Source organism: Aethalodelphis obliquidens, unplaced genomic scaffold (genome assembly GCF_003676395.1).
Source record: "Aethalodelphis obliquidens isolate GAN/ISIS:26980383/991018 unplaced genomic scaffold, ASM367639v1 scaffold121, whole genome shotgun sequence".
NCBI classification, from domain to species: Eukaryota; Metazoa; Chordata; class Mammalia; order Artiodactyla; family Delphinidae; genus Aethalodelphis; species Aethalodelphis obliquidens.
Window position 1 is genome coordinate 1,118,710 of NW_020838065.1, and position 23,750 is coordinate 1,142,459.

Sequence of the window (23,750 nt, forward strand, 5' to 3'; positions counted from 1 at the left end):
ACCAACTAATAAAATAAAATCTATTTTTACTGAGAGAAAAATAGGTTTGGGTTCATGGAACATGCAGGAGAAGAGGATTAGGTCTTCTCTAATGAAAATGCAGTAACATCTTCAACTTGAAACTTGGAAGGACCTGCAGGTTTCTAATAAATAGATGGTATTGTACAGTCTTTGAGTAGAATAAATTATATTTGACATTTTAATAGAATAAACCTTACTCTGGTTATACCTTCTGAAGAATTTTATTGAAGTTTGTTTCTAGGAAAGGAAGTGAATATGGGGTGGTCTATTTTAGTCATTTGCTAAGTAACCATTATATATTGTCTGTGTGTCAGGCATGTTGCTGTGTGGTGCAGTGCTCAGTAAGAGAGACATGGTCCATGCTTTCATACAGTTTACATTCTAGATGCGGAGAGACACTGAACAAGTAATCACCCAATGTGGAAACACAAAGGGTTCTGGAGGCATGTGGCAAAGGGCCTGAAACTAGCTTGTCTCTGAGAATTTTAATTTTTTTTTTTTTGTTGTTGTTGTTGTTGTTGCGCTTAGTTGCAGCAGGCAGGCTCCTTAGTTACAGCTCAAGGGCTCCTTAGTTGTGTCACATGGGCTTCTTAGTTGTGGCATGTGAACTCTTAGTTGCGGCATGCATGTGGGATCTAGTTCCCTGACCAGGGATCGAACCCGGGCCCCCTGCATTGGGAGTGTGGAGTCTTAACCACTGCACCACCAGGGAAGTCCCTGAGAATGTTTTAAATTGAGGCTTGAAACATAAGTAATTGTTGGCTTAGGCTAGTTGAGTGTTCAAGCATTTCAGGTAGAGGGGACAGCATGAGAGAAAGCCAGTATGACTATTGTATAGTGAGTCAGGAGGACAGTGATGTGAAATGTGGTGGAAGGGCAGTAGGCAGGGCATGCTCCAAGGAAAAAGAGGATAGTTTAGCGAAATTGACTTTTAGGTTCTTGGACAGGTAAAGGGATCAACTATCCATATCACCATTATAGTGGAGCTTTAGTTTACTTACTTTTATTTTGGTTGATCTTAAGGTGTATCCCAAGTTTTCTGCTGTTGGCTGTGGTAGGAGTGGGGAGATGGTTCATATTTTCAAATAGTTGAAGTATCATATTTATATTATGTGGTTTCTTGAATAAACCTTTGTTAAAGTGACTAGTTAAATGTGCATGAATTGCTTTGGAGAATCTGTTGTTTTCATTAATTTTTTAAAATAAGGTATACCTGTGAACACAGTTATGCTTTTTGTCACTTAAGTCAAGAGCTATTTCTTGTTCCAGGGTGAATTTGTCAATGAATATGTGGGTGAGCTAATAGATGAAGAAGAGTGCAGAGCTCGAATCCGTTATGCCCAAGAACACGATATCACTAATTTCTATATGCTCACTTTAGACAAAGTAAGTAATGAAAAGTGTTATTGCCACTGTTATAAGATTGTGAATTAGTGTTGTCCCAGCTATAGTGTTCATAGGCATGTCATACACTGTCCAAAACAGTGTCTTTCCCCCATATTCATAGGGATTGCTTGATCAGGGTCCTGGAGTTAGGTAAGGTTGCTCATTTCTAGCTGTACATCCATGGCAAAAGGCAATACAGCTGCTTTTAGCATTATTTTTCAGTGTCCAATGTAAGTGATTATGTCTTTTAGTGTTTTTCCTATAAGATTAAAACTTGAAGCCAGAAAAATAATAATTCTTTTACTTTTTATTTTACAGATTGAGACACTGATTTGTTCGTATTTAATTAGTGCATTGAGAAGGTCATATAAATTGACTATAGAACTCAGCTTACAAACCCAAGTCAGCTCTCCAATTATTGGAATTTCTGATGAGTTACATTTCACTGGTGTCTAGAATTATATTTGGGATTTCTTTTTTTGTATGTGTGTGTTTCCAACATGTTTTATTTATTTATTTTAAATTTATTTTTTAATATTTTATAGAAGTATATTTCGTTTACAATGTTGTATTAATTTCTGCTGTATAGCAAAGTGATTCAGTTATACATATTCTTTTTCATATTCTTTTGCATTATGATTTATCACCAGATATTGAATATAGTTCCCTGTGCTATACAGTAGGACCTTGTTGTTTATGGGATTTATTTCTAATTCCAGCATCCTAATGTGTTTCGTTTCTGTGTATACTGAGATTCCTCTTTGTACCTGAGTATTATGTTCTGCTAGGTTCCTCTCCCCCACCCTCCTTTAACTTTTATAATAGACCTTTCTTGGTGTGAAACTTTGTATTTACCGAGTTGTACTTTTATGGATTGTGAGATTCTCACCTCAAGATACTCTTGATCTTCATTCGGGATGGGGCCTTGATGTCATTATTAAAATATTAGGTGATTTCTGATGTGTAGCCAGGGTTCAGGACTACCTAATTTAGAGAATGGAACAAGCTACTATTTCTAGGATGGTGGTCCTCAAACTTTAGCATATATCATAATCACCTAGTGGGCTTAACACAGATTGCTGGGCCTCAGAGTTTCTGCTTTAGTATATCTGGAGTGCAACCCAAGAATTTGCATTTCTAACGGATTCCGAGGTGGTGATACTAGTGCTGGTCAAGGGACTACACTCTGAGACCACCCCTCTGGAAGAATCAAACTTTACAAATAGAAACTCCAGCTTATTTATTATCACTCTAATTTTAATCAATAATAGTAGAGGTCTGCTGAACAGCATCTCTTGGAATTCTAGGATCGTATTATTGATGCTGGTCCCAAAGGAAACTATGCTCGATTCATGAATCATTGCTGCCAGCCCAACTGTGAAACACAGAAGTGGTCTGTGAATGGAGATACCCGTGTTGGCCTTTTTGCCTTGAGTGACATTAAAGCAGGTAAGAATTATTTAAGGATTCTGGAGCTAGGAATGGGATTTCAGTTTTTATTATCTAAAAATCCCATATGTTCTATAATCCAAAATGAGGTTGCAAATTCCCAAGGATACATAAAAGACTTTCCAGGTGGTACTTAGCACGTACCAGGAATTTTTTTTGTTGGTGGTGGTATGGTAAAATACACGTTACATAAAATTTACCATTTCAGCCATTTTTAAGTGTACGGTTCAGTGGCATTAAGTCCATTCACATTGTTGTGCAACCATCACCACCATCTATCTCCAGAACTTTTTATCTTCTCCAACTGAAGATACCCATTAACCAATAACTCCCTCATTTCCCCCCTCCCCGAGCCCCGGGCAACCACCATTTTATCTTCTGTCTCTGTGATTTTTTTAGCTACTCTGGGAATCTCATGTAAGTGCAGTCATACAATATTTGTTTTGTTGTGGCTAGCTCATTTTTACTTAGCATGATGTCTTCAAGGTTTGGGCATGGATGTTTGGGTTTTTTTTGTTTGTTTGTTTTTTTCTGGCCGTGCCACACGGCTTGTGGGATCTTAGTTCCCCGACCAGGGATTGAACCAGGGGCCACCACAGTGAAAGCACCAAGTCCTAACCACTGGACCACCAGGGAATTTCCTGGATGGTTTTAAAGGAATAAATTTCCAGACCTTTTCCATAGCCTTTATATGAACTCCTTAAAAATTGGTCTGCCTTAGGACTTTCCCTGGTGGCACAGTGGTTAAGAATTCGCCTGCCAATGCAGGGAACACGGGTTCGATCCCTGGTCCGGGAAGATCCCACATGCCGCGGAGCAACTAAGCCCGTGTGTCACAACTACTGAACCCGCATGCCACAACTACTGAAGCCCGCGCGCCTACAGCCTGTGCTCCGCAACAAGAGAAGCCACCGCAATGAGAAGCCCGTGCACTGCAACGAAGAGTAGCCCCCGCTCACCGCAACTAGAGGAAGCCCGTGCGCAGCAATGAAGACCCCACGCAGCCAGAAATAAATAAATTTATTTTTAAAAAAAATTGGTCTGCCTTAGTGTCAGCAGTCCAGGTCTCCTTTTACAGTTGCCCTTCATCCACTTTATAAACCAAATATCCACCTCTTACCCATCTGAATTTTATGGTTTATGAGCCCAAGGCTAAGAAAAACAAAAACCCTCACCTCTTGGGTCTCAAAGAACTGGACATTTGGAGAATGCACAGCTATGTTGTGGCCTGCCTAGATGCCTATTACGTCTCTGAGAATTCAGAGTGTAGAAGTGAGGTAGTTGTAATCAGCACAATATTAAGATGTTTATTTGAATTGAAAGTAAACCTGATAGGGCTAAGAGGTTTGAAAGTAAAGTTATATGATGGATATTTTCCATCAATTAAAGGAGCTTAAAATTTAGTGTCAGGGTTTTGATGAAAAAGTTGTAAGCATATCGTATATACATATACATATGACACCCTCTAAATTGCATGATTTTTTAAAATATTTAGACTTGTATAAGTTTGAATGTATAAGGATGTATATAATTTTTCAAAATAAGTTTTGCAGGAATACTAGCAAAGCATTTTCAGGATCACTCTCCTAACTCAAAATGAGATCAGACTGGCCTGGGTAGTTTGTAATTGACAGTAGCGTAGTCCAATGACTTTCAAAGCAGAAATCCCATATGAGCATTCTGCTTTGCCCAGTCAGTGTCGTTTACCTCAGCAAACACTAATCAAGATAAAGTAATTAAAGAGCAATTTTGTCAGCTTTTTATCTGTTGCCTTTTCTTTTTTTCAATCTGTGGATAACACCCAACACCCCCCCCCCCCCCCGATATATCTATTTCTCTATAATTTAAATATACTGCTGCCCAGGAGTCTTTTAGGCTCTTTAGAATTTTAAAGGCTCTGACAGTTTTCATATTTTAAAAATTGAGACACTGTTTTGCATTGCTTCACATAAAAGTATTTAATGATGAAAGTAACAATGCTTGAGCATCACTGTGCACTGTGCTCTATTGGACTAAATGATAGTGATTTTTAAAATCAGTAAGTTGTATCAAATTTTTGGAATGGATGGCTTCAGAGTAAATTGGGTAGATTTCTGCTTTGTAACAGGAATTATCAAGTGAGTGTGTAAGAGCTACCATTTATCCAATGCCAGACACTGTTCCAAGCATATTGTCTCATTTAATCCTTACAAAAGTACTGTAAAGTATTTGGTAGCATTATCTATGTTACTTGGATTCTTGGATCTGATATATCTCTCATTCTTTTCTCCATTTTTCTCTGTAACCACACTGGGGGAGGGAGGGGCAGTGTTTCTCTGTATTAATTACTTAAATGTTAGCCATGTGACTTCAGTTCTTATCTCTGTCCTGACTGCTTTTAGTACCACACTTCTACTTTGAACTTTAGTCTGTGTCCATGGGGATGGCCTCTTCTACCATATCTAGCCACAAATTTCTCTTCTCCCATATTCATTCAGCTCAGGTAGAATGGTGTGGGAATTGACAGACCTTATTTTTGTCCTCCCAGTCTGCAAGGGTGGGTGGGGGAATTGAGACAGAATGTGCTCATTGCCATGCAGAGTGCCCATAGGAGCTTCAGCCTTGCGAATGGAATCAGAACTTTAAGCTTGCTCTCCTCCTTACACATCCAACCTCATGGGCTCTTCACATACCTGTTAATTTCTGTCTTCAATGTGTCATACTCACTCCTTGTTTATCTCTTCTCCAGTGCCATTTGCCATCCCCCAGATTGCAGATTATTGTATTTTGGACTGTTTTCTAGAATGGCTTTCCTGTATGCACACTGATGATACCTTCTGATTTATCTCCTTGTGTGGTTTTGTTTACACAGTGGATGCTGAGTGAGCAGCAAGTTATGCCAAGTATCTTGCTATCTTGTGGTTGAGTTGCACTGTAAGCACATTAAATATATGAAAATTCAGCTATATGCTCATAAATTTTTAAATAAGATTAGTGTGAATAGAATTACCCATCATTCAGTACAATAAGTTCACAGTGGGGAGGGGAGATGTGACCCTGCTGTTACCTTGGTCAGTCTTGGTTCCTACAGGCTCCTCACAATGTGAGCCTCTTACCAGGCCACAAATGATTCTAGCATTTGTACCATATGAACTCCTAAATATAAGCCAGCTGCTTTATAATTTGCTCAACCAAATTAAAAAATAATTGTTTCCAATATTAGATGAAAAACTGTATATATTAATTAGTCTCACTGATAGAAGATTTGTCATTCTGCAAAGGGAAATCTTCCTAAGTTTTGACAATTTTGACTGAACAATTATCACTTTGTACATTAACGGTAAGCCATGACCCCCACCCAGAGATAACCTCTTTGTATGTCTGTATAAAATTCTTCTATTTGTTAGGCTTTCCCTAACATGCTTTGAGTTTGAATGTGTGATTTATTTGCTCTCAGTTTTGATGAAATGCACTTGTGACAGAAAGGGGACTTTTTTACCTTAAATTTGTACATCTCCTATTAAAGTTTACAAATTTCTGCTATGTACATTATGTCATTCTCAGTAAGCTTGTGAGATTGTTATCTGCATTTAATAAATGGACTCTTCGGCTCAAATCAGCCAGCTAGATTGTGGTGTAACTGGGATGTATAGCCAGGGCTTAGGTCTTGTGGTCTAGAGTTCTCTGGTATTATTCTGTATTGACATGTCTCTCTCCCTTAAGTGCTGCCTGGTAAGATGTACTCACCTTGGCACAGATGACAGGTTTCCTTCATACTTGCTTTCCCAGTGCCTGGCACATCAGTGCACAATAAATTGCTGTTTGTCTGTTTTTGGTAATGAAATAATATATTTTGAATCTGAATGGTTAGAAAAAAATAAAAAACAATTTGGGATTAACACATCTATAGTAAAAGTTATTTTAAATATTACTTGTTGGGACTTCCCTGGAGGTCCAGTGGTTAAGACTTCGCCTTCCAGTGCAGGGGGTGCATGTTTGATCCCTGGTCGGGGAGCTAAGATCCCACATGCCTCGCAGCCAGGAAACCAAAAGGTAAAACGGAAGCAATATTGTAACAAATTCAATAAAGACTTTAAAAATGGTCCACATCAAAAAAATCTTAAAAAAAAATTACTTGTTAAGTCATGTAAGTTTTTCTGTTATTAAGTTATATTAGCTCATTAATAATGTTATATGATTAGGATTTATTAGTATGTTAATAATACAGTGTGATTAGAGTTAATCCTTTTAATCCTCTTTTAAAAATTCATCTGTTCTCTTGGAAGTCTGCCTTTTGTGATTAATAGAGAAATAATGTAATTAAAGCCATAGATACTAATATTTTCATGGTCTTTTATGCAGGCACTGAACTTACCTTCAACTACAACCTAGAATGTCTTGGGAATGGAAAGACTGTTTGCAAATGTGGAGCTCCGAACTGCAGTGGCTTTTTGGGTGTAAGGCCAAAGGTACCTTTTAAACATAAAGCTGTAAAATAGGAACCTGTAGATTACTTCCCATGTCTTTTATTGGTCTTAGTTGATCTTACATTTCCTAAGAAAGATTCTCAGTCTCTGTGTCTCTTTTTGCCTTTTTAAAGATATCAAAGAATCTGATATTGAATTTAAGATTCTAAATGTACTATAAGACTGTAGATAAACATAGGACTTTTTTTTTTTTTAAGGACCCTTAATCTTAACCATGTACCAGTATAAACTTTGTTGTATCTTACTTCCTGGTTTTTTATGTGTACTTTAACTGAATTATAATTCTATAACTCCTAAGAATTGTTTATAATTCTTAAATATTATACATTTTTCCTTGCTGTTACATAATTTTCATAACCATCATTTTTAGTGACTGTTTAAATTTTTATATAATGGATGAACCATAATAGATGAACATCTGGATGCTTCCAGATTTCTCTATCGTAAGTAACAGCATGCTGAAAATTGAAATTTAATTTTGATGCAAAGTAGACTACACCGTGACTCCAATTGGGTATTTCCCATTATGCTTGTTTGATTGTGAAGTCAACATTAAGAACTGAAAAATGCAAATTAGCATGGAAACCACTAGCTAAAGAGGGTAATCATTTTGAGCTATAATAAATGAAGAACACCCAGTGATTATTCTTTTATTTATTAAATAAGAAAATTTATATTGGATTTTGTATTTTGTTTAGTTAGTTGGTTAAATGGTCTTGTTCCTTAAGATGTGCGGTTGACTTAGTCCCTATAAATTAAAATAGTAACAGAGTTTAATGGTGTTAGGTGCACTAGGGATGTCAGTTTCTATATCTTTAGGGTCTGTGTAGCATTTCACACATGAATCAGTGAAAGGGAAATTCGGGAGCAGAAGTTTAGAAATGGGAGGAGATCACTGTGGGCTGGCAATAAATTGGATTGGTCCTGGATGTTCCTAGGCTGAGATAAATAATGCGATGAAAACCATGCATTTTGATGACCAAGTGTGGTCTGCAGGGAGCACAGAGTAGACCTGTGGGCTGCACCAGGATCTATCTTGGGGAGTGGTGGACATGAACCTAAACTGACTTAGGTAAAGATGCATAGCTTGTCAAGAGCAAGGGCCACAAATTAGTTTTCTGTGTCTTCCTAGCACATGGCTCATACTAAGTGCTCAGTGAAGGTTTGTTGAATAAGTTAAGAAATGTGTGTAACACATACACCCAGAGAAGTCTTCCTTAGTTTTTGAAATTAGACAAACATAAGAATAAAAATAAAACTTACTGTTAAAGGATGATCTTTAATACCAGTCTTATGTATCAACAGAAAGCAGCACATTTCTCTCTTAATTCGCTCAAGTGGTAGGAGTAGTTGATACCAGATAAAACTCATGCTACCATTCATTGGGTACCTATGATATGCCCAGTGCTTTTCCTGCATTTTCTCTTAACTTCACAGTAGTCTATGAGGACTGTGTCTTCCCAGAGGAGAGTCTGAAGCTCAGAGAGGATAGTTAACCTGGTCAAGATCATACAACTAATGTGTCGACAATATTTGACCTCTAGAATCAACCCATTGCCACAGAGGAAAAGTCAAAGAAATTCAAGAAGAAGCAACAGGGGAAGCGCAGGACCCAGGGTGAAATCACAAAGGAGCGAGAGGATGAGTGTTTCAGCTGTGGGGATGCTGGCCAGCTCGTCTCCTGTAAGAAGCCAGGCTGCCCCAAAGTTTACCATGCAGACTGTCTCAATCTAACCAAGCGACCAGCAGGTTGGTGCCAAAATCCATTTAGAGTTCTCCTTGTTCTCTGCCAGAATTCTCAGAGCCCTTTGGTCTTCCCATGCATAGTATTGAGAGGTGTCAAAATAAATGACAACAAAGGCTTAGAATCCTAGGTTATAGAGAAGGGAACAGAAACTCACTCGCTCTGTCAAGCATTTTATGTTATTTTATCCTCCCAGCAACCCGTAGAGAGGGGTGGGAGTGACAGGAGTTTGTCCCCAAATTAGGTTTCCTTCAATATGTGGTTGCCAGGGTAATGAAATAATAGAAACTAAGGTAGTGTAGGGGCAAGGCCATAACACTGACCTCAGTGCCAGGAAATGGAAATGGGGAATTGTTTCAGAAGCAATTACTCAGGGCCGTAGCTGGCACAGGTTGTGATAGAACTGATCTTGCCAATGAGCCAGGAGTGAGCTCTAGCATAGTTTACTTGGAAGGAGCTGGGATGGAACACTGTCCATGGCAGAGATTCGGGTATCATGAAATGAGGGTAAAAGAGAGCAGCTTGGGTTGGCTTTGGGTCTTTCCTGCTGATTCTGTGTGGACAACACAGGTAAAGTTTGTGCTAGTTTCCAGACTTAACATTGAGCAAAGGTAAATCTGCTTCCATTTTTCACCTTTGTGTATCTGCTCCCTGTTGCTAGTAATAACCAAATAAGCAGTTTAATTGGCTGAGATTTTCCCCATAGGGTTGAATATTTAAAGGTTGTACAGGACAAATGGAGTTTGTAAAAATATGAAAGTAATATCTTCACATTCCATCTAAGGGGAGCTTTGGGTTTTGTTTTATTGTTGTTGCTTTTCTCCTTGTTGGAAATAGTTGTAGAAATCAGGGTTTACTCCTGCTTGGGTTCTTTTTGTTGTTTTTTACTCCTGCTTGGGTTTTAACTGATGCTCAGTTGCTACTTGATAGTTGGCTGTTATTTTTATGCATTTTGCAGAAAGTAAAGCTGAGATCCTGGGGGAGGGGAGGTGGGCAAGTGGCATGAGCTCTCTGCAGAAGGCAGCAGTTTGAAATCACTCCTTTGACTTAGTTCCAGAGCCATGACCCATCTCATATGCATGTCTTGTTTTCCTAAGCCTTTGTTTCACACCTGTGTTTTCAGGGAAATGGGAGTGTCCTTGGCATCAGTGTGACATCTGCGGAAAGGAAGCAGCCTCCTTCTGTGAGATGTGTCCCAGCTCCTTTTGTAAGCAGCATCGGGAAGGGATGCTCTTCATCTCCAAACTGGATGGGCGTCTGTCTTGTACTGAGCATGATCCCTGTGGGCCCAACCCTCTGGAACCTGGGGAGATCCGTGAGTATGTACCTCCTACAGTACCGCTGCCTCCAGGCCCAGGCACTCACCTGGCAGAGCAATCATCAGGAGTAGCTGCTCAGGGGCCCAAGATGTCGGACAAGCCATCTGCTGACACCAACCAGACGCTGTCGCTGTCCAGAAAAGCTCTGGCAGGGACTTGTCAGAGGCCACCGCTTCCTGAAAGGCCTCCTGATAGAACTGACTCCAGGCCCCAGCCTGTAGATAGGGTCAGGGACCTTGCTGGGTCAGGGACCAAACCCCAATCTTTGGTATCCAGCCAGAAGCCATTGGACAGGCCACCTGCAATGGCAGGACCAAGACCCCAACTATCTGACAAACCCTCTCCAGTGACCGGCCCAAGCTCCTCACCCTCAGTCAGGTCACAACCACTGGAAAGACCTCTGGGGACAGCTGACCCAAGGCTGGATAAATCCATAGGTGCTGCCAGCCCAAGGCCCCAGTCACTGGAGAAAACCCCTGTCCCTACTGGCCTGAGACTTCCGCAGCCAGACAAACTGCTAGTCACCAGCGGTCCCAAACCCCAGACTTCAGACAGGCCCTCTGAAAAATCCCATGCCTCTTTGTCCCAGAGACTCCCACCTCCTGACAAAGTACTATCAGCTGTGGTCCAGACCCTGGTAGCTAAAGAAAAAGCACTGAGGCCTGTGGACCAGAATACTCAGTCAAAAAATAGAGCTGCTTTGGTGATGGATCTCATAGACCTAACTCCTCGCCAGAAGGAACGGGGAGCTTCTCCCCATGAGATCACACCACAGGTTGATGAGAAGATGCCAGTGTTGGAGTCGAGCTCGTGGCCTGCCAGCAAAGGTCTGGGACAGATGTCACGAGCCATTGAGAGAGGCATTGTGTCAGATCCTGTCCTTCAGCCACCGGGCAAAGCAGCGGCCCCTTCAGAGCACTCCTGGCAAGCTGTTAAATCACTCACCCAGGCCAGACTTCTTTCTCAGCCCCCTGCCAAGGCTTTTTTGTATGAGCCAGCAACTCAGGCCTCAGGAAGAGCACCTGCAGGGGCTGAGCAGACCCCAGGGCCTCCCAGCCAAGCACCAGGCCTGGTGAAGCAGGTGAAGCAGATGGCCGGAGGCCAGCAACTACCTGGACTTGCTGCCAAGAGTGGGCAGTCCTTCAGGCCTCTTGGGAAGGCCCCATCCTCCCTCTCCACTGAAGAGAAGAAGTTGGCAACCACAGAGCAGAGTCCCTGGGCCTTGGGCAAGGCCTCACCAGGGCCAGGGCTCTGGCCCATGGTGGCTGGACAGACACTGGCACAGTCTTGCTGGTCCTCTGGGAGCACACAGACATTGGCACAGACTTGCTGGTCTCTTGGAAGAGGGCAAGACCCTAAATCAGAGCAAAATACCCTTCCAGCTCTTAACCAGGCTCCTTCCAGTCACAAGTGTGCAGAGTCAGAACAGAAATAATACCAGTAAATGCCACATGACCAGACCAGCTGCCCCCAGGGTTCTTGGGGAAGGGAAAAATCTTATTTTTCCCTCTTAAAAAACAGACCCCAACACTTTTCCACTGATATTCTCTCCTTATATCCCAACATTCAGAACTCTTGCTACATTAGCCAGTGGGGGCTTGTGGTTGTGTGAACCATGTATGGAAATCCAAGTGGGCCCCAGCCAAGGAGACAGACAGACTCGGGTCTCTTTCCCCCAACCGTTACTCATGGTGAACTTGAAATAAAAAGTCCACTCTGGAGTCAAGCATGGGATTCGATTCCACTGGTCAGGTTGAAGGTAGCGGGGCTCTCAAAGCTATTTCTCTAGCCCTACCAAGCCCCACTGAGGGTACCTGATGAACCCTTGGGAGGAACTGATACCCATTCAAATCGGTGGTGATTTCTTGAACATTCATGTGTGCTAGGCCTGGTGCTAGTCACTGGCAGGAGATACAGAGATAAATAAGACCTGATCCCTGTGAGCCTAACATGCTTGCCTGGGTTCCCAGGTTATTTTTAAAGAACCTTTGACCAGGAAATAACAGGAAGTTTGAGGGGCCTTGGGGCTCTGGGCTCATTTTGTCATGCCCTTTGTGGCCCCAGAAGTGGTTGTTTTGAGTGTCTCCTGGTCAGGTGTGCCTGTGTGTATGTGCATGCGTGTACACTCATGCGGAGGTCTCCTCTATAGGCAGGTAGGGCCTGTTGGCTGGGCAGCCTCTGCTGCTTCTGTCTGGGCTCTGGAGAGTCTAAAGATCTGTCCTTGGTGGAGCAGTTGGTTGGGGGGCTGGGCTCTGTGAGGACACAGCTTTCCCTCAGTGTAAGAAGGCAATTGGCAAGCTTACCTTTCTTTTCTACAGATTTTCCTCCTTTTACATCAACCCACCCCATGCCTGTCCCCCAAACACTCAGGTGCTTTCAGATTTCAGAGTCTCGGGCAGTAGACCTAGGGAATCTCTGGCAAGCTCTGGGCTAGATCCACCACCAGCTCAGGGAGAGTGCCAGATCCTGGCAAGAAATTACTTCTCTCCTGATCCTTTGCCCTCCTACCTGAATGGAGGGAGTCTTCTTCACTAGTGGATTCTACCACCCTCTTCCTGAGAAATGCTGTGCTCTGTATTGAGAACACCTGCCTGCTGACTTAGCTCAAAGGCAAGCCAGAACCCTTCCCCATGACTGGCAAGATGTGGCGTTTAGAGCAATGTCCAGTCCAAGAAATGACTCCTCATAACTGCTGATTATCTGTTACTGCTGCCCTGAGCTGGGGCCCAAGGGCTGGGAAATCTGTTGGTGCTACCCTGCCCTACCATTCACCCAGCTCACTGACTGCCAACAGGAATTGCTGTTTGGCCAGTTCCTTCCCATTCACCCACCCCCTCTTTGTCCCTAGACCAAACATGTTTACCTCTCTGCTTTGCCAACTTAGCCAGCAGCTTTAGCCAACAGGCCATCTCCTGGCCCCAAGGTCTCCTGGCCATTTCTGTCTCAGTTATGGCTTTTACACCCTCAACAGGATTCTGTATTTTGTCCCAATTTCCTCCTCCTGAGTTTCTATTGAGGTTACTCCCATACTTCTAAGGAGGGAACAACTGTTGTTATAGAAGCATTTGCGCTTTATATAAAGATTTAAAAAAGAATTTGCTTTTATTTCCCAAAGTCTGTCTCTGGGGTTGAGACATTTGAACTCAGGCAGAGGCATGAGGCTGGGCAGGGCTGCCCTGAGTTTAGGGGCCTATTCTTGCATCTCACTTAGACCTCGGACTCTCCTCTGTAAATTCCACCTGCCTAGTTCTCCCCTTTCATCCTGTCTCTCTTCCCACATCATCAGAGAGGAAAAGCTCTTTGTTTTAGAGGAAGAGAAAACAAAGCATCTTATTTTCTTTTAAAAAAATTTTAAACCATGGAAAAGATATTTTTAAAGAAATCCACCCAGAACATTAAAGTTCATTATATTAAGTATTTATCATGTGTGAGAATAATAAGTATATAACTGCAGCTAGTAGGTTCCTTTCCCTATTCTCTTAGGTTGTATGAGTAGGATTTGCTTGGTGCCAGTCCTGTGCCCTTTTTTTCTCCTGTCATCTGTAGTTGTGATCAGAAAAAGATATCCGCACTGCGCTGTCAGAATCTCTTTCCACTGTGTTGTGTGTTAAATTACCGTAGCTCTTTGTTTCATGAAATAAACTGTGAATTTTGTTGGGGGGTGGGGTGTGCAGGCTATGTAAAATTTTTAAGTGGAGAAGTTTGATCCTGAAGGAGCTTCTCTTATGTAGGCTTTGGTAGGTAATTGACTTGACAGCCACTCTAGATATGTCTCACAGGACAGGAAGGAGTGAGGGAAAGGTGGGCCACTTTGTGGTTTTGTTTCAGTTTTTTCCATTCTCCCATTCACTGGAAAGCTTCCTTCCAGACCTGCGTAGGAAACAACTTCTGAAGCTGTTTATTTAAATGGATGGACAGCCAGCCTGGCTTTCATGAGGGCCATTGTAAGACTCTCTTAGGTTGATTGGAAATTAGATGTTCAACTCTCAGGCCCACTGATAGCATTTGATACTAGATTGTTAACATCATGAAAGCAGTCACTATACAATTAGAAGCAGAGTCGGAAGGACTTTTGGGAAGTGAGACTCTTGCATGACCCTTTGCGGGGGGTGACCTTGCCATCCTTAGGGGATTCTCCTGGAACCTATACTGAGACCTTTTCTCCAGGGGGTGTGACTTGGCAGTTAAAAGGAAATCTTTACTCTTAGAAACTCCTGATCTTTGTGTAGGATGCTATTTTGGCATTTGGCCAAGTGCTTGTAAATCAGGATCTCAATAGAGCGTCTGCCTTTAAGCCAGTTCCCCAGGAAGCCTTTCTGAGGGGTAAGCCATAGCTTCCATAGGTAGTTAGAGAACTAATACCTGTCCTGGCCCTGTTAAGTCAGAAAAAATTATGGAAACTGTTGAAATTTGAATTCAAAGCCTCATTTGCTTCTCTACTGGAGCAAACCCATTCTAATAGCAAAATAGTTGTCACTGCTACAAAAGCATCCAAGTTTTTAAATGTCTGCTTCCCCCTGAAGTTACTGAGTTTGAAGTGATTTAAATCACTGTGTCGATCCTCTTCTGAACAACTACCAAATCTACATCTTTAGCATTGATGAAAATAATTATTCTATTCTTTACATCCTCCACCCCACACTACAGTCAGGGCATGAAGTGCATCAGCGATCCTTTTCCAGGCTTGGTAGCGTCTACTCACAGGAGCTGGACTCCCAGGTTGCCTCGTGAGAACAGAGTGGCAGGAAGGAAGGCTGGTCCTGGCAGCTTCCCCTGTGGAGAAGAATCAGGAGAGCACTAAATGTGGATGGATTTTTTTTTCCCCCCATCAGCTCCTATAAAGCAGGTTTTCTCCTAAGGCTTTTTTGGGGGACACTGTCATCCTCTTGGGGTCTGTCAGGAGGTCAGAGTAGCCCAGTGTCCTTACTTCTCTGAGATCATGGCAGGAAAGGAGCTGCCACAAGCCCCTTTTCCTGCTGAATAATGTTTGGGCTGTTCCATGTGTTAGACATTCCAGATCATTTAGAGCTGGGTAGCTGCTGCACGAGACTTTCCTTGGCTGTGGACAGTTAGCTCTCAGCTGAGCTTCCTAGAGTTAGTGCAGCAGGGCCAGAGGTTGCTGTAGTATAAATTGAAAAAAAGAATAGGTAATTGCTTTGTACACACACAAAAAATGCAATGATGGTGCTAATTTCCTGGTATAAATAAGCACTGCCAAGGGTTGAGGGACTGGTGACTTGAGAAACCCAGATTCCTGTTTGGGAAGAAGAGATCTTATGTAGTTTCCTTGAGGCTTTATTAGAGGAGGGGAAGGTAGAGCCTTGGTGAATCTTGCATCTGACCCTGAAATAGTCCAGTGCAGTCCAGAGGTGGAAGAGATGCTGTTTCCAGATGAGGGTGGCCATTGAGTTTCTCAGGGCTGGTGTCACCTTGTCCATAGCCTCTGTCCACACTGCCTGAACAGGTTGGTAGAGAGCTCCAAGTGTGGGGTCTCCCTCAGCTACCTTCTGCCCCTCTCTACCTCTTCCACTCTCATGGGAGCACCTCTATTGCTTATGAAGATTAAGGGTAATATTTCTTAAGGAAGTGGAAAGAGTTTATTTTAATTAGAAATCCACAGCCTGGGGAGAAATGTTTCCTATCAACATAAGCAAAAATAGCACATGTTAAACTCATATGGTCCCTTTTCTAGAGCTACTTTCCCATGACTCTCAAAACATCAGGCTGTTGAGGGCTTCAGGTGTAACACCCTGGAAATCGAGCAAAGCTTTTTGGACAGGAGGTGAGCCTAGGGAGTTAGGAGCAGAAATGAGTGGTTCTGGTGCTTTAGACTTCCAGGGTAGGGGCAGAGAACAGGTGGTCTCTAGGTCTGAGGTGGGTGCTGCCTGTGTGTGCATGTAGGTGAGAGTGTTGGAAGACGGGCGAGTGCAGCACACAGGAGCTCATGGAAGAGCAGCTAAGTCTTGGCAAAAAAACAAGCTGACAATAGAGATCTATCTTTATATTTTTAAGAAAGGGGCAGAGGGGGTGTCAGCTGAGGTCCATCACTTTTTTTGCCCCCCTTCACCCCAATAGATTGTCAGTGATAAGTGGAACTCTTAGTGAAAAAGAGGGGAGCCCTGTGCTAGGAGTCCCCATAAACATGTACTGTAATTCTTTGTATATAGAAAAAAATTACTGTAAAGTAAAGTTTAACTTTACTCTTATGGCCCTTGCCCTGTGTTTTGTTTTGTTGTCCGTGGGGAGATGTAGCCTAACAGGAGGGAGGATGGGTTTGGGGTGAGAGCAGAAGCCAGCCCCTGAGGTAGTTCCCAGGGACACGGAACTAAGCCCTTCCTCCAAGCACCTCATGGGAGTGGTGTGGGTTTCCTCCCAGTAGCCATAGCTGTCAGAATGTCTTTCTGCTGCTTTTGTGAGTGGCTGGCATCAGTTTCAGTCCCTACACAGGAAGCCTCCATCACCCACGAAGGAAGGGTATTTTGAGGTTTTTAAAAAGGAAGTGGAACCAAAGCACTTTCTGAGTGTGAGTCTAGACATTTTGGCCAAGTTTTTAGTTTTTTAGAGCAGGTGCTGGGCACTGCAGAGGACTCAGCCTAGGCCTAAAATGGTAAAGTGAGGCAAAGGGGCTGAGCATCCCATAACAGAAAAGGCTGCCATATGCTTCCTTTTGGTTGAAGGGTTGGTCCTGTCTACAGTAACATCTGATTCTTCAGAAATATCTGGACGTCCAAGGCCCAAAAATACACTTTCAGGAACCCCTGGGAATCTGCTTCCCTTCTGACTTAGTCCTGAACTTTCTACCCCAGGGAAGAGTGTGGGAAGACAAGCATTTAGTCCTACAGTTACTTTTCACTCATGATCTTCAAGTCCTGAACTGGGTAGTGGTCACTTCATTTTACGGATGAGAAACACAGGCCAAGTTTAAGTCCCTTTTCTGAGTAGCTGAGTTGGATCCCAATCTGGATCCATAAAACCTTTCTAAGTCTTGCAGAACCTATGATTTTTCTGTTAAGCCACATTATAGGGTGTTGCTAGGAAGCTTAGGATCTGAGCCACAGGCATGACTCATGGACTTAGACATGACAGAGGTGCAGTAGAGCCAACCAGTCTGAGGTAGAAGTGCTTGATCCTTTGATCTCTGGATACTACTTCAGTGCCTTCCTTGCTCTTAGCACCAAGAAGGAAGTGTGAGCTTTGCACTGCCCCAACCCCAGCTTCTCGCCCTACCTTTTCCCCCACTAAGGAATAGGAAAGGGCCCTTCTGCTTCTCCATTGTCTCAGCTGCAACCCTGGGGTGAAGCCAGTTGGTTTCCAAAGGAAAGTAAGAGCTAAGAGGAGCCTTGATATAGGAAGCGAGGGCCGCCAGGTGGCCCCAGAAAGTACTAGGTATCTTGACACCCAATCCACACAGCAGGGAAAGGGGTTGAGTGTGATTCACAGTGCATTGATTTTATTTACAAATCAGAAGCCACTTAAATAATTTGTAGACACAAGTGCTGTCCAGGGCAGAAGCCTGGGGTCCAAATCAGCCCTTACCCTCCTTGTGCCCATCAGTCAGCCCAAATGCTGCCTCCGTTCCATGGGCCAGCACAGGCAGGTGCCACCTCTGCCGCCATGGGGACCCAGGGTAGCTCAGACGTGTGATCACCCAAGCCCAGACAAAAGCTAGGTCCAGCCTCTCTGGGGGAATTCCTTTAATTCCCCCAGGCCAGGTGAGTGGTGACTCAGTGATGACAACAGCTGTAGAAGTAGGGGTTTGCCTTCTGGCCCAGGTCCACGCCCTTGTCCTCTGTCAGAGAGAGAGGTGGCAGCTCAGCATCATTCTATTGGGGGATCAGGTAACTCATGAAGGGGGCCAGATGCTGTGGGCCTAGAGGAAGTCTCCACAGGAGCTAGGGAAGGACACACCTGTCATCACCTGGAAGGCGGCCACACTGACGTAATCCTCTGCTACTTTCTGGAAGAGCTCATCTGGAAGGAAAAAGGGTGATAGGTGAGGATCAAATGCCAGTGGCCCTGGGATCACCCAAGTAACCAGCCCTCTAGGCTTTTCTCTGTCTCCCTTGTTGCCCTTGCGTGTTCTGCTGTGAGGCCCAGAACAGCACTCACCCACACTCTGGCCTGTCTTGCTGGATGTTTCAAAGAGCTGAGCTTTGATATCTGTAAAGAGAAGTGTCTAAAGCCTCATACCTGAGAATTAGGTGGACACAGACAAAGGGGAAGGCTAGCAGTACAGGGAATCTTCTGAACCCCACAGATTCAGGGAGGCCAGAGAAAGTCTTCCCATGGAGGATCTTGCCATGGTAGCCAAGGCAGTCCCTATTTTCTGTGACCCACCCAAGTAGCCACTTCCCTCCCCCAGCCCTAGGGAGCTAAGGAGCAGCTACTGTCTGCATAGTCCTGGACGTCGTGGAAGTCCACACGTCGGCGCCGCCTGTCCTCCTCCAGCAGGTCACTCTTGGTGCCACACAAGTAGATCTTACAGCCCTGGAGCAGAAGACAAGGTGAGGGTCACCCCCCTCGGACCACCAGATCCCCAGCCCGTCTCGTCTTTTGGTGAGGTCGGGCCACCTACCTCCTCTAGGTTGCGCAGTTCCTTCACCCAGAACTTTGCCCGTTCAAAGCTGCTGCTGTCCGTCAGGTCTTGGTGTGGGACACGCAGGAAACACAACCAAGGGTCAGAAGCTGTTCTGTAATGCCAGCCTGGCACCCTCCCCTTCTTGTTTGAGAAACAGGCCAAAACCATCCTTACCATAGCAAACGATGGCAGCCTTGGCGCCCCGATAGTAGATTCGGCTCATGGCCTCATAGCGCTCAGAGCCTGCTGTGTCCTGAAGGGCAGGGGGAGGCTCAGCCCTGGCCTGAGTTGCTGAGCTACTCCCCAAAACTGCAAACTAATGCCACGTTCTCCAGACCCCGTTTTTAAACTGTGGTCTAGAGAACAGAAATGGCCTGTGAGGCCACAAGTCAGCCAGTAATAGGCAGGACCTACGCCTCCTCAGGAATGGGTTTTCCCAGGACTTGCCCAGAGAACTTACCCAAATACCCAAAGTCACCGTCCGGTCTCCGACGGACATCACCTTGGCCACGAAGGCGGCCCCAATGGTCTGCAACCAAGGGGAAGCAATCAGGGCCTCGGATGCGGGTTAGCCCCCTCCCACCCGTGCTGGGCCGCGTCGGGCGCACTCACGTTCTGATAGGGCCCCACCAGGAAGCGATCGTGCACGTATCGCTCCACCAGGCTTGTCTTGCCCACGTACTCCTTGCCCAGCATCACCACCTTGACGTCCACACGCTGCCCGCTCATGCTCCCGGGGCTGCCTCACCCGCTTCAGGGTCCTGAGCGGGGGCGGGAGGCAAACCGGATCTCCACTACGAAAGGCAGCGCCCGAGCCTCAGTCCCCGACCCCAGCCGCCAATCTAAGGCTCCAGACGCCGCGACGATATTGAGCTACAGCAACGCCTCCGTCCGCCCCCGCTCTTCGGCCCCGGGTGCTGATCCTCCTTCTGAGAGCCCAGGACCCGGGGCGGCCTGGGAGCGTGCGGGGAAGTGCACTCAACGCCGGCGTCCGGGTCGCTAGCTCGCTCCGCTACTCGCTTGCCCGCCCGGCTTAGGGGCCGCTCCGGCACGGTTTCCCCACAGAGCCTGGGAAGGGTCCCTCCAACCTGGCTCCGGCCCGGAGCACCGCGACTCCCGCGTCGGGGGAGGAGGTAGAGGCTGGGGAGGCGGGGCCGCCCGGTCACTTGGGCAGGCGCCGGAAGAGGTGGGCAGTGCGCGGCTGCGCCGGAAGTGGCGCGCGGCCAGACAAATCCTCATGGCGGCGGTGGCGCCTCTTTGGGTGCGGCGCTGGAGTGACTGAGCTGCTAGCTTGGCGGCCGAGCGTCGAGCTCCAGCCCGGTCTCCGCGTGCCCCCCGGGCTCCGCACCCCTGATGTTGCGCGGGCACTGAGCCCGCCCGGCCTGGACAATGGTGAAGTATTTCCTGGGCCAGAGCGTGCTCCGGAGTTCCTGGGACCAAGTGTTCGCTGCCTTCTGGCAGCGGTACCCGAATCCCTATAGGTACGTGGCCCTGGAAAGAGCAACCCTCCCACCTCGCTGTTTGGAGATCGGAGTGTGGGGGCCGGGAAAGACTCGACCTCGAGTGGGGGGATCGCCGGAGCCGTGGCCACGTTTAGGACGAGAGGACCTATCGGGGAAGCGGCCAGGCTAGTACTGGAAGGAGGCTGGGTCTGGGCAGTAGTTTACTTGAGGCCCTAGTGAAAGGTTCTCTCATCTCAGGGTGGTGAGACAGGAAGAGGCGGCGGCACCGGAGCTGGGGAGGGATCTTGGGGTTGGAAATCCGGGCGCTTGTCTACTTCTCTGCCATGACGCTCTCCAGTGGTGCAATAAATCATGAGGTCCAGCCCTGCTGGAAGGCCTAGGAATCCAGGTCAGCGAGGAGGCGGGAGTTGGAATTTGCCCTGGGTTAGGCTCAAGGAACTCTAGTTCAGGTCTGAGCCACAACACAGATCACTCTGCAAGTTTGGGGAAAGTCATGGCCATTCTGGACCTGGAGGCTCCAGATGGGAACCCCAACAGGCAGTCTCTTAGGGCCAGGCTCCTGAGGGTCACCTTCACCCTGACACCTGCAGCAAACATGTCTTGACGGAAGACATAGTGCACCGGGAGGTGACCCCTGACCAGAAGCTCCTGTCCCGGCGACTCCTGACCAAGACGAACAGGATGCCCCGCTGGGCTGAGCGACTATTTCCTGCCAATGTTGCTCACTCAGTGTACATCCTGGAGGATTCTATTGTGGACCCACAGAACCAGACCATGACCACCTTCACCTGGAACATCAACCATGCGCGGCTGATGGTGAGACCCCTCCCTCTTGGTTCCCCCAGAACTAGAGAGCTCCAGGTACATGTGGCTAGGGAGCCATGAGGGAGCTTCTATGATCCAAGCAGATCTGAGGAGTGTTGGCGCTAGAGTACAAACTCAGATGATCTCTTCAGCTGGTCATCTTCTCTGGACCTGTGTTTTGACTCACTCATACAGTGGTGGAGGGGGTTACCTGTTTTACAGAGTCATTGTAAGTACTAAATGCAGAGCACTCACACTGTGCCTGGCATGTGTGCAGGTTGGGCCACAGGCATGATGCTGAGGGACGGAGGGAGGCAGTGGTTTTCAAACAGGAATCTGTCAAGCCATAAAGGGTACCTTGCATGTACCTTAGAGGGGGAGGATCTGGGCCCCTTGCACCAGTTTGACTAGAGTCTTTTATCTGTCTTATGTAGTGGATTTCTGCCTGAGATTTCAGGGGAAAAGGGTTGCATATACCTTTGCTTTAAAAAAAATTAAAAAGGCTTGAAAACCTGTGGTTTGGTTTAAGGAACATCCTACAGTATCTTCTCACCTGTGAGTACCCTAAAAGCTTCCAGAGAACTGTTATTTTCTTTCTCAGTTAATCTTCACAATAACACAGGGAGGTGGGTATTACTCTCTATTGTGCAAAGAGGAAAGTGAAGTCCAGAGAGGGGAAGTCACAGAGTGAGTAGGCAGCTTAATGCTCTGCCCCTGAGTTATCTGAGGGCCTCACAGCTGACTGCCCTGAGGGCACTACAACTGTGTTTTGTAAATTACAAAGAAAAGATCCAGCTCTAAGAAATGTCTTTCAGTCCAGCTGTGACAGGTGTCTTAAGTGTTTCTCTTGGAAGTGCAGGTCCACTTTCTCCTCTCTGATAATGAGCTGTGGTGGTTGCGGATTTTTCTTTTTTTTTTGGATTGTCAGGAGCTCAAGGGCCACAGTGGGTGGAAGCCAGGTTGAAAACACCACACATGTCTAGATGTAAAGGTACAAAACATCCAGGATGGAGCTGGAAGGCCCTCTGCTGATCTCAAGAGTCCATGTAGCTTTTCGTTTGAAGGGTCAGAAGAGAGGTTTTTAGAGAGCAAAATGACTTTTTTTCATCTTCTTACTCTCTTCCCAAAGTGCAGCTTGGGAATACAGTAAGGGAAAGGAATCGGTTTTCATTTTATTGCTTTCCCTAGTGAAAAGAGGCAGGGAATCAAATTTATGTGCAAGCTGGCAAAGTGAAGGACTCCCACATAATTGTGGTTGGCTTGACTGCCTGCACAGGTGGTAGAGGAACGATGTGTTTACCGTGTGAACTCTGATAACAGCGGCTGGACCGAAATCTGCCGGGAAGCCTGGGTCTCCTCTAGCTTGTTCGGCGTCTCCAGAGCTGTCCAGGTGAGCAGCGTTGTTGTGGTGCTGGGGCTCTGGGGCCCAGGGCATGTAACATAGAGTCCAGGCTGGGGTTCAGTGGGCAGCTCAGAATCCTTCCCCTTCTCATCTTTTGCCAGGAATTTGGTCTCGCCCGGTTCAAAAGCAACGTGACCAAGACTATGAAGGGTTTTGAATACATCTTGGCCAAGCTGCAAGGTGAGGGTTCTGCACACAGGCAGAGGCTGAGTCAAGTCCTAACTGCCCTGCCTGGGCTGGAGCCTGGAGCTGTCACCACCCTACTCTGAGCAACTCATCTGTACCCTGGGTATTTCCTTCAGGGCCTGGTGCACAGGAGATGAATGTCCTGGGAGGTGATTTAGGTGGGTCTTGGCATTCTTTGAAACCAGTCCCCACCCTTTGCTCCAGGTGAGGCCCCTCCCAAAACCCTTGTTGAAACAGCCAAGGAAGCCAAGGAGAAGGCCAAGGAAACGGCACTGGCAGCTACAGAGAAGGCCAAGGACCTTGCCAGCAAGGCAGCCACCAAGAAGCAGCAGCAGCAGCAGCAGTTTGTGTAGCCAGCCCAGGCCCTGGGGCCACAGCACAGCAGACCACTTGCTCCAGTCCCTGTGCTCTTTCCTCCTTGTACTTTATTATTAAAAGTCAGCTTCCAGCCCTGTCTACTGTCTGGGTGGTGGGCTGGGTGTGGGTGTGTTGTTTGGCCTCTCCAGCACACCAGGCCGTTACCCATGTCTGAGCTGGGCCTGCTTATTCCTGCATCAGGTGGCTGAAGATAGAGGTACAGTGACTTGCGCAGGGTCACGTCCAGGTGAAGTGGTCATAAACGCTAGACTGTAAGCTCCATGAGGGCAGGGACCTTTGTTTTATTTTCTGATGTGTCCCAAGTACCTGAAACAAAATCTTGCACATAACAGGCACTCAATAAATACTTGTTGAATTCAGTTGGCCCCAGCTCTGGAGTCAGAAAGCTTTGGTTCAAATCTTGACTCAACTGTTTCCTGGCTTTGGACCTCAGGCGGGTCACGTCACTCAGCCTCAGTCCCACTGTGACAGACAGGGACTGAGGCCTCCGAGTTGTGAGGAGTAAAGGGGCACTGCCCGGTGTGGACAGCAGTGTTTATGGTGGCTATGGATCT

The 23,750-nt window shown here is 46.0% G+C and overlaps 3 protein-coding genes across 10 annotated transcripts in view; 2 read left to right on the plus strand and 1 right to left on the minus strand.

The window, feature by feature from the left end:
- Positions 1-16,591, plus strand: part of NSD1 (nuclear receptor binding SET domain protein 1) — a 136,398-nt gene extending 119,807 nt beyond the window's left edge. For 4 of the 7 annotated variants that reach the window (XM_027098286.1, XM_027098283.1, XM_027098287.1 and 1 more), the window contains 5 exons: positions 1,291-1,407; positions 2,715-2,856; positions 7,198-7,304; positions 8,867-9,071; positions 10,190-13,310. In XM_027098286.1, coding sequence (XP_026954087.1) covers positions 1,291-1,407; positions 2,715-2,856; positions 7,198-7,304; positions 8,867-9,071; positions 10,190-11,820 — 2,202 coding nt within the window. In that variant the 3' untranslated portion in view covers positions 11,821-13,310. The other 3 variants (XM_027098289.1, XM_027098288.1, XM_027098290.1) reach the window with 2 other exon arrangements.
- On the minus strand, positions 14,970-20,191 carry RAB24 (RAB24, member RAS oncogene family). Of its 2 annotated transcripts, none has more exons than XM_027098296.1 (8): positions 19,576-20,191; positions 19,424-19,492; positions 19,138-19,216; positions 18,961-19,028; positions 18,773-18,872; positions 18,495-18,545; positions 18,294-18,356; positions 14,970-15,158 (listed from the first exon to the last, which is right to left on the minus strand). In XM_027098296.1, the coding sequence occupies exons 1-8, from the start codon at positions 19,690-19,692 to the stop codon at positions 15,001-15,003; spliced, it is 705 nt and encodes a 234-aa protein (XP_026954097.1). In that variant the 5' UTR covers positions 19,693-20,191; the 3' UTR covers positions 14,970-15,000. The 2 variants fall into 2 exon arrangements, with proteins under 2 accessions (XP_026954097.1, XP_026954098.1); XM_027098297.1 differs by lacking the exon at positions 14,970-15,158 and adding an exon at positions 17,814-18,174.
- On the plus strand, positions 20,158-23,565 carry PRELID1 (PRELI domain containing 1). Its single transcript, XM_027098298.1, has 5 exons — positions 20,158-20,444; positions 21,017-21,242; positions 22,507-22,620; positions 22,734-22,812; positions 23,023-23,565. Exons 1-5 carry the CDS (start codon positions 20,353-20,355, stop codon positions 23,169-23,171), a joined length of 660 nt encoding a protein of 219 aa, XP_026954099.1. The 5' UTR covers positions 20,158-20,352; the 3' UTR covers positions 23,172-23,565.
- The last annotated feature ends 185 nt before the right edge of the window (positions 23,566-23,750 follow it).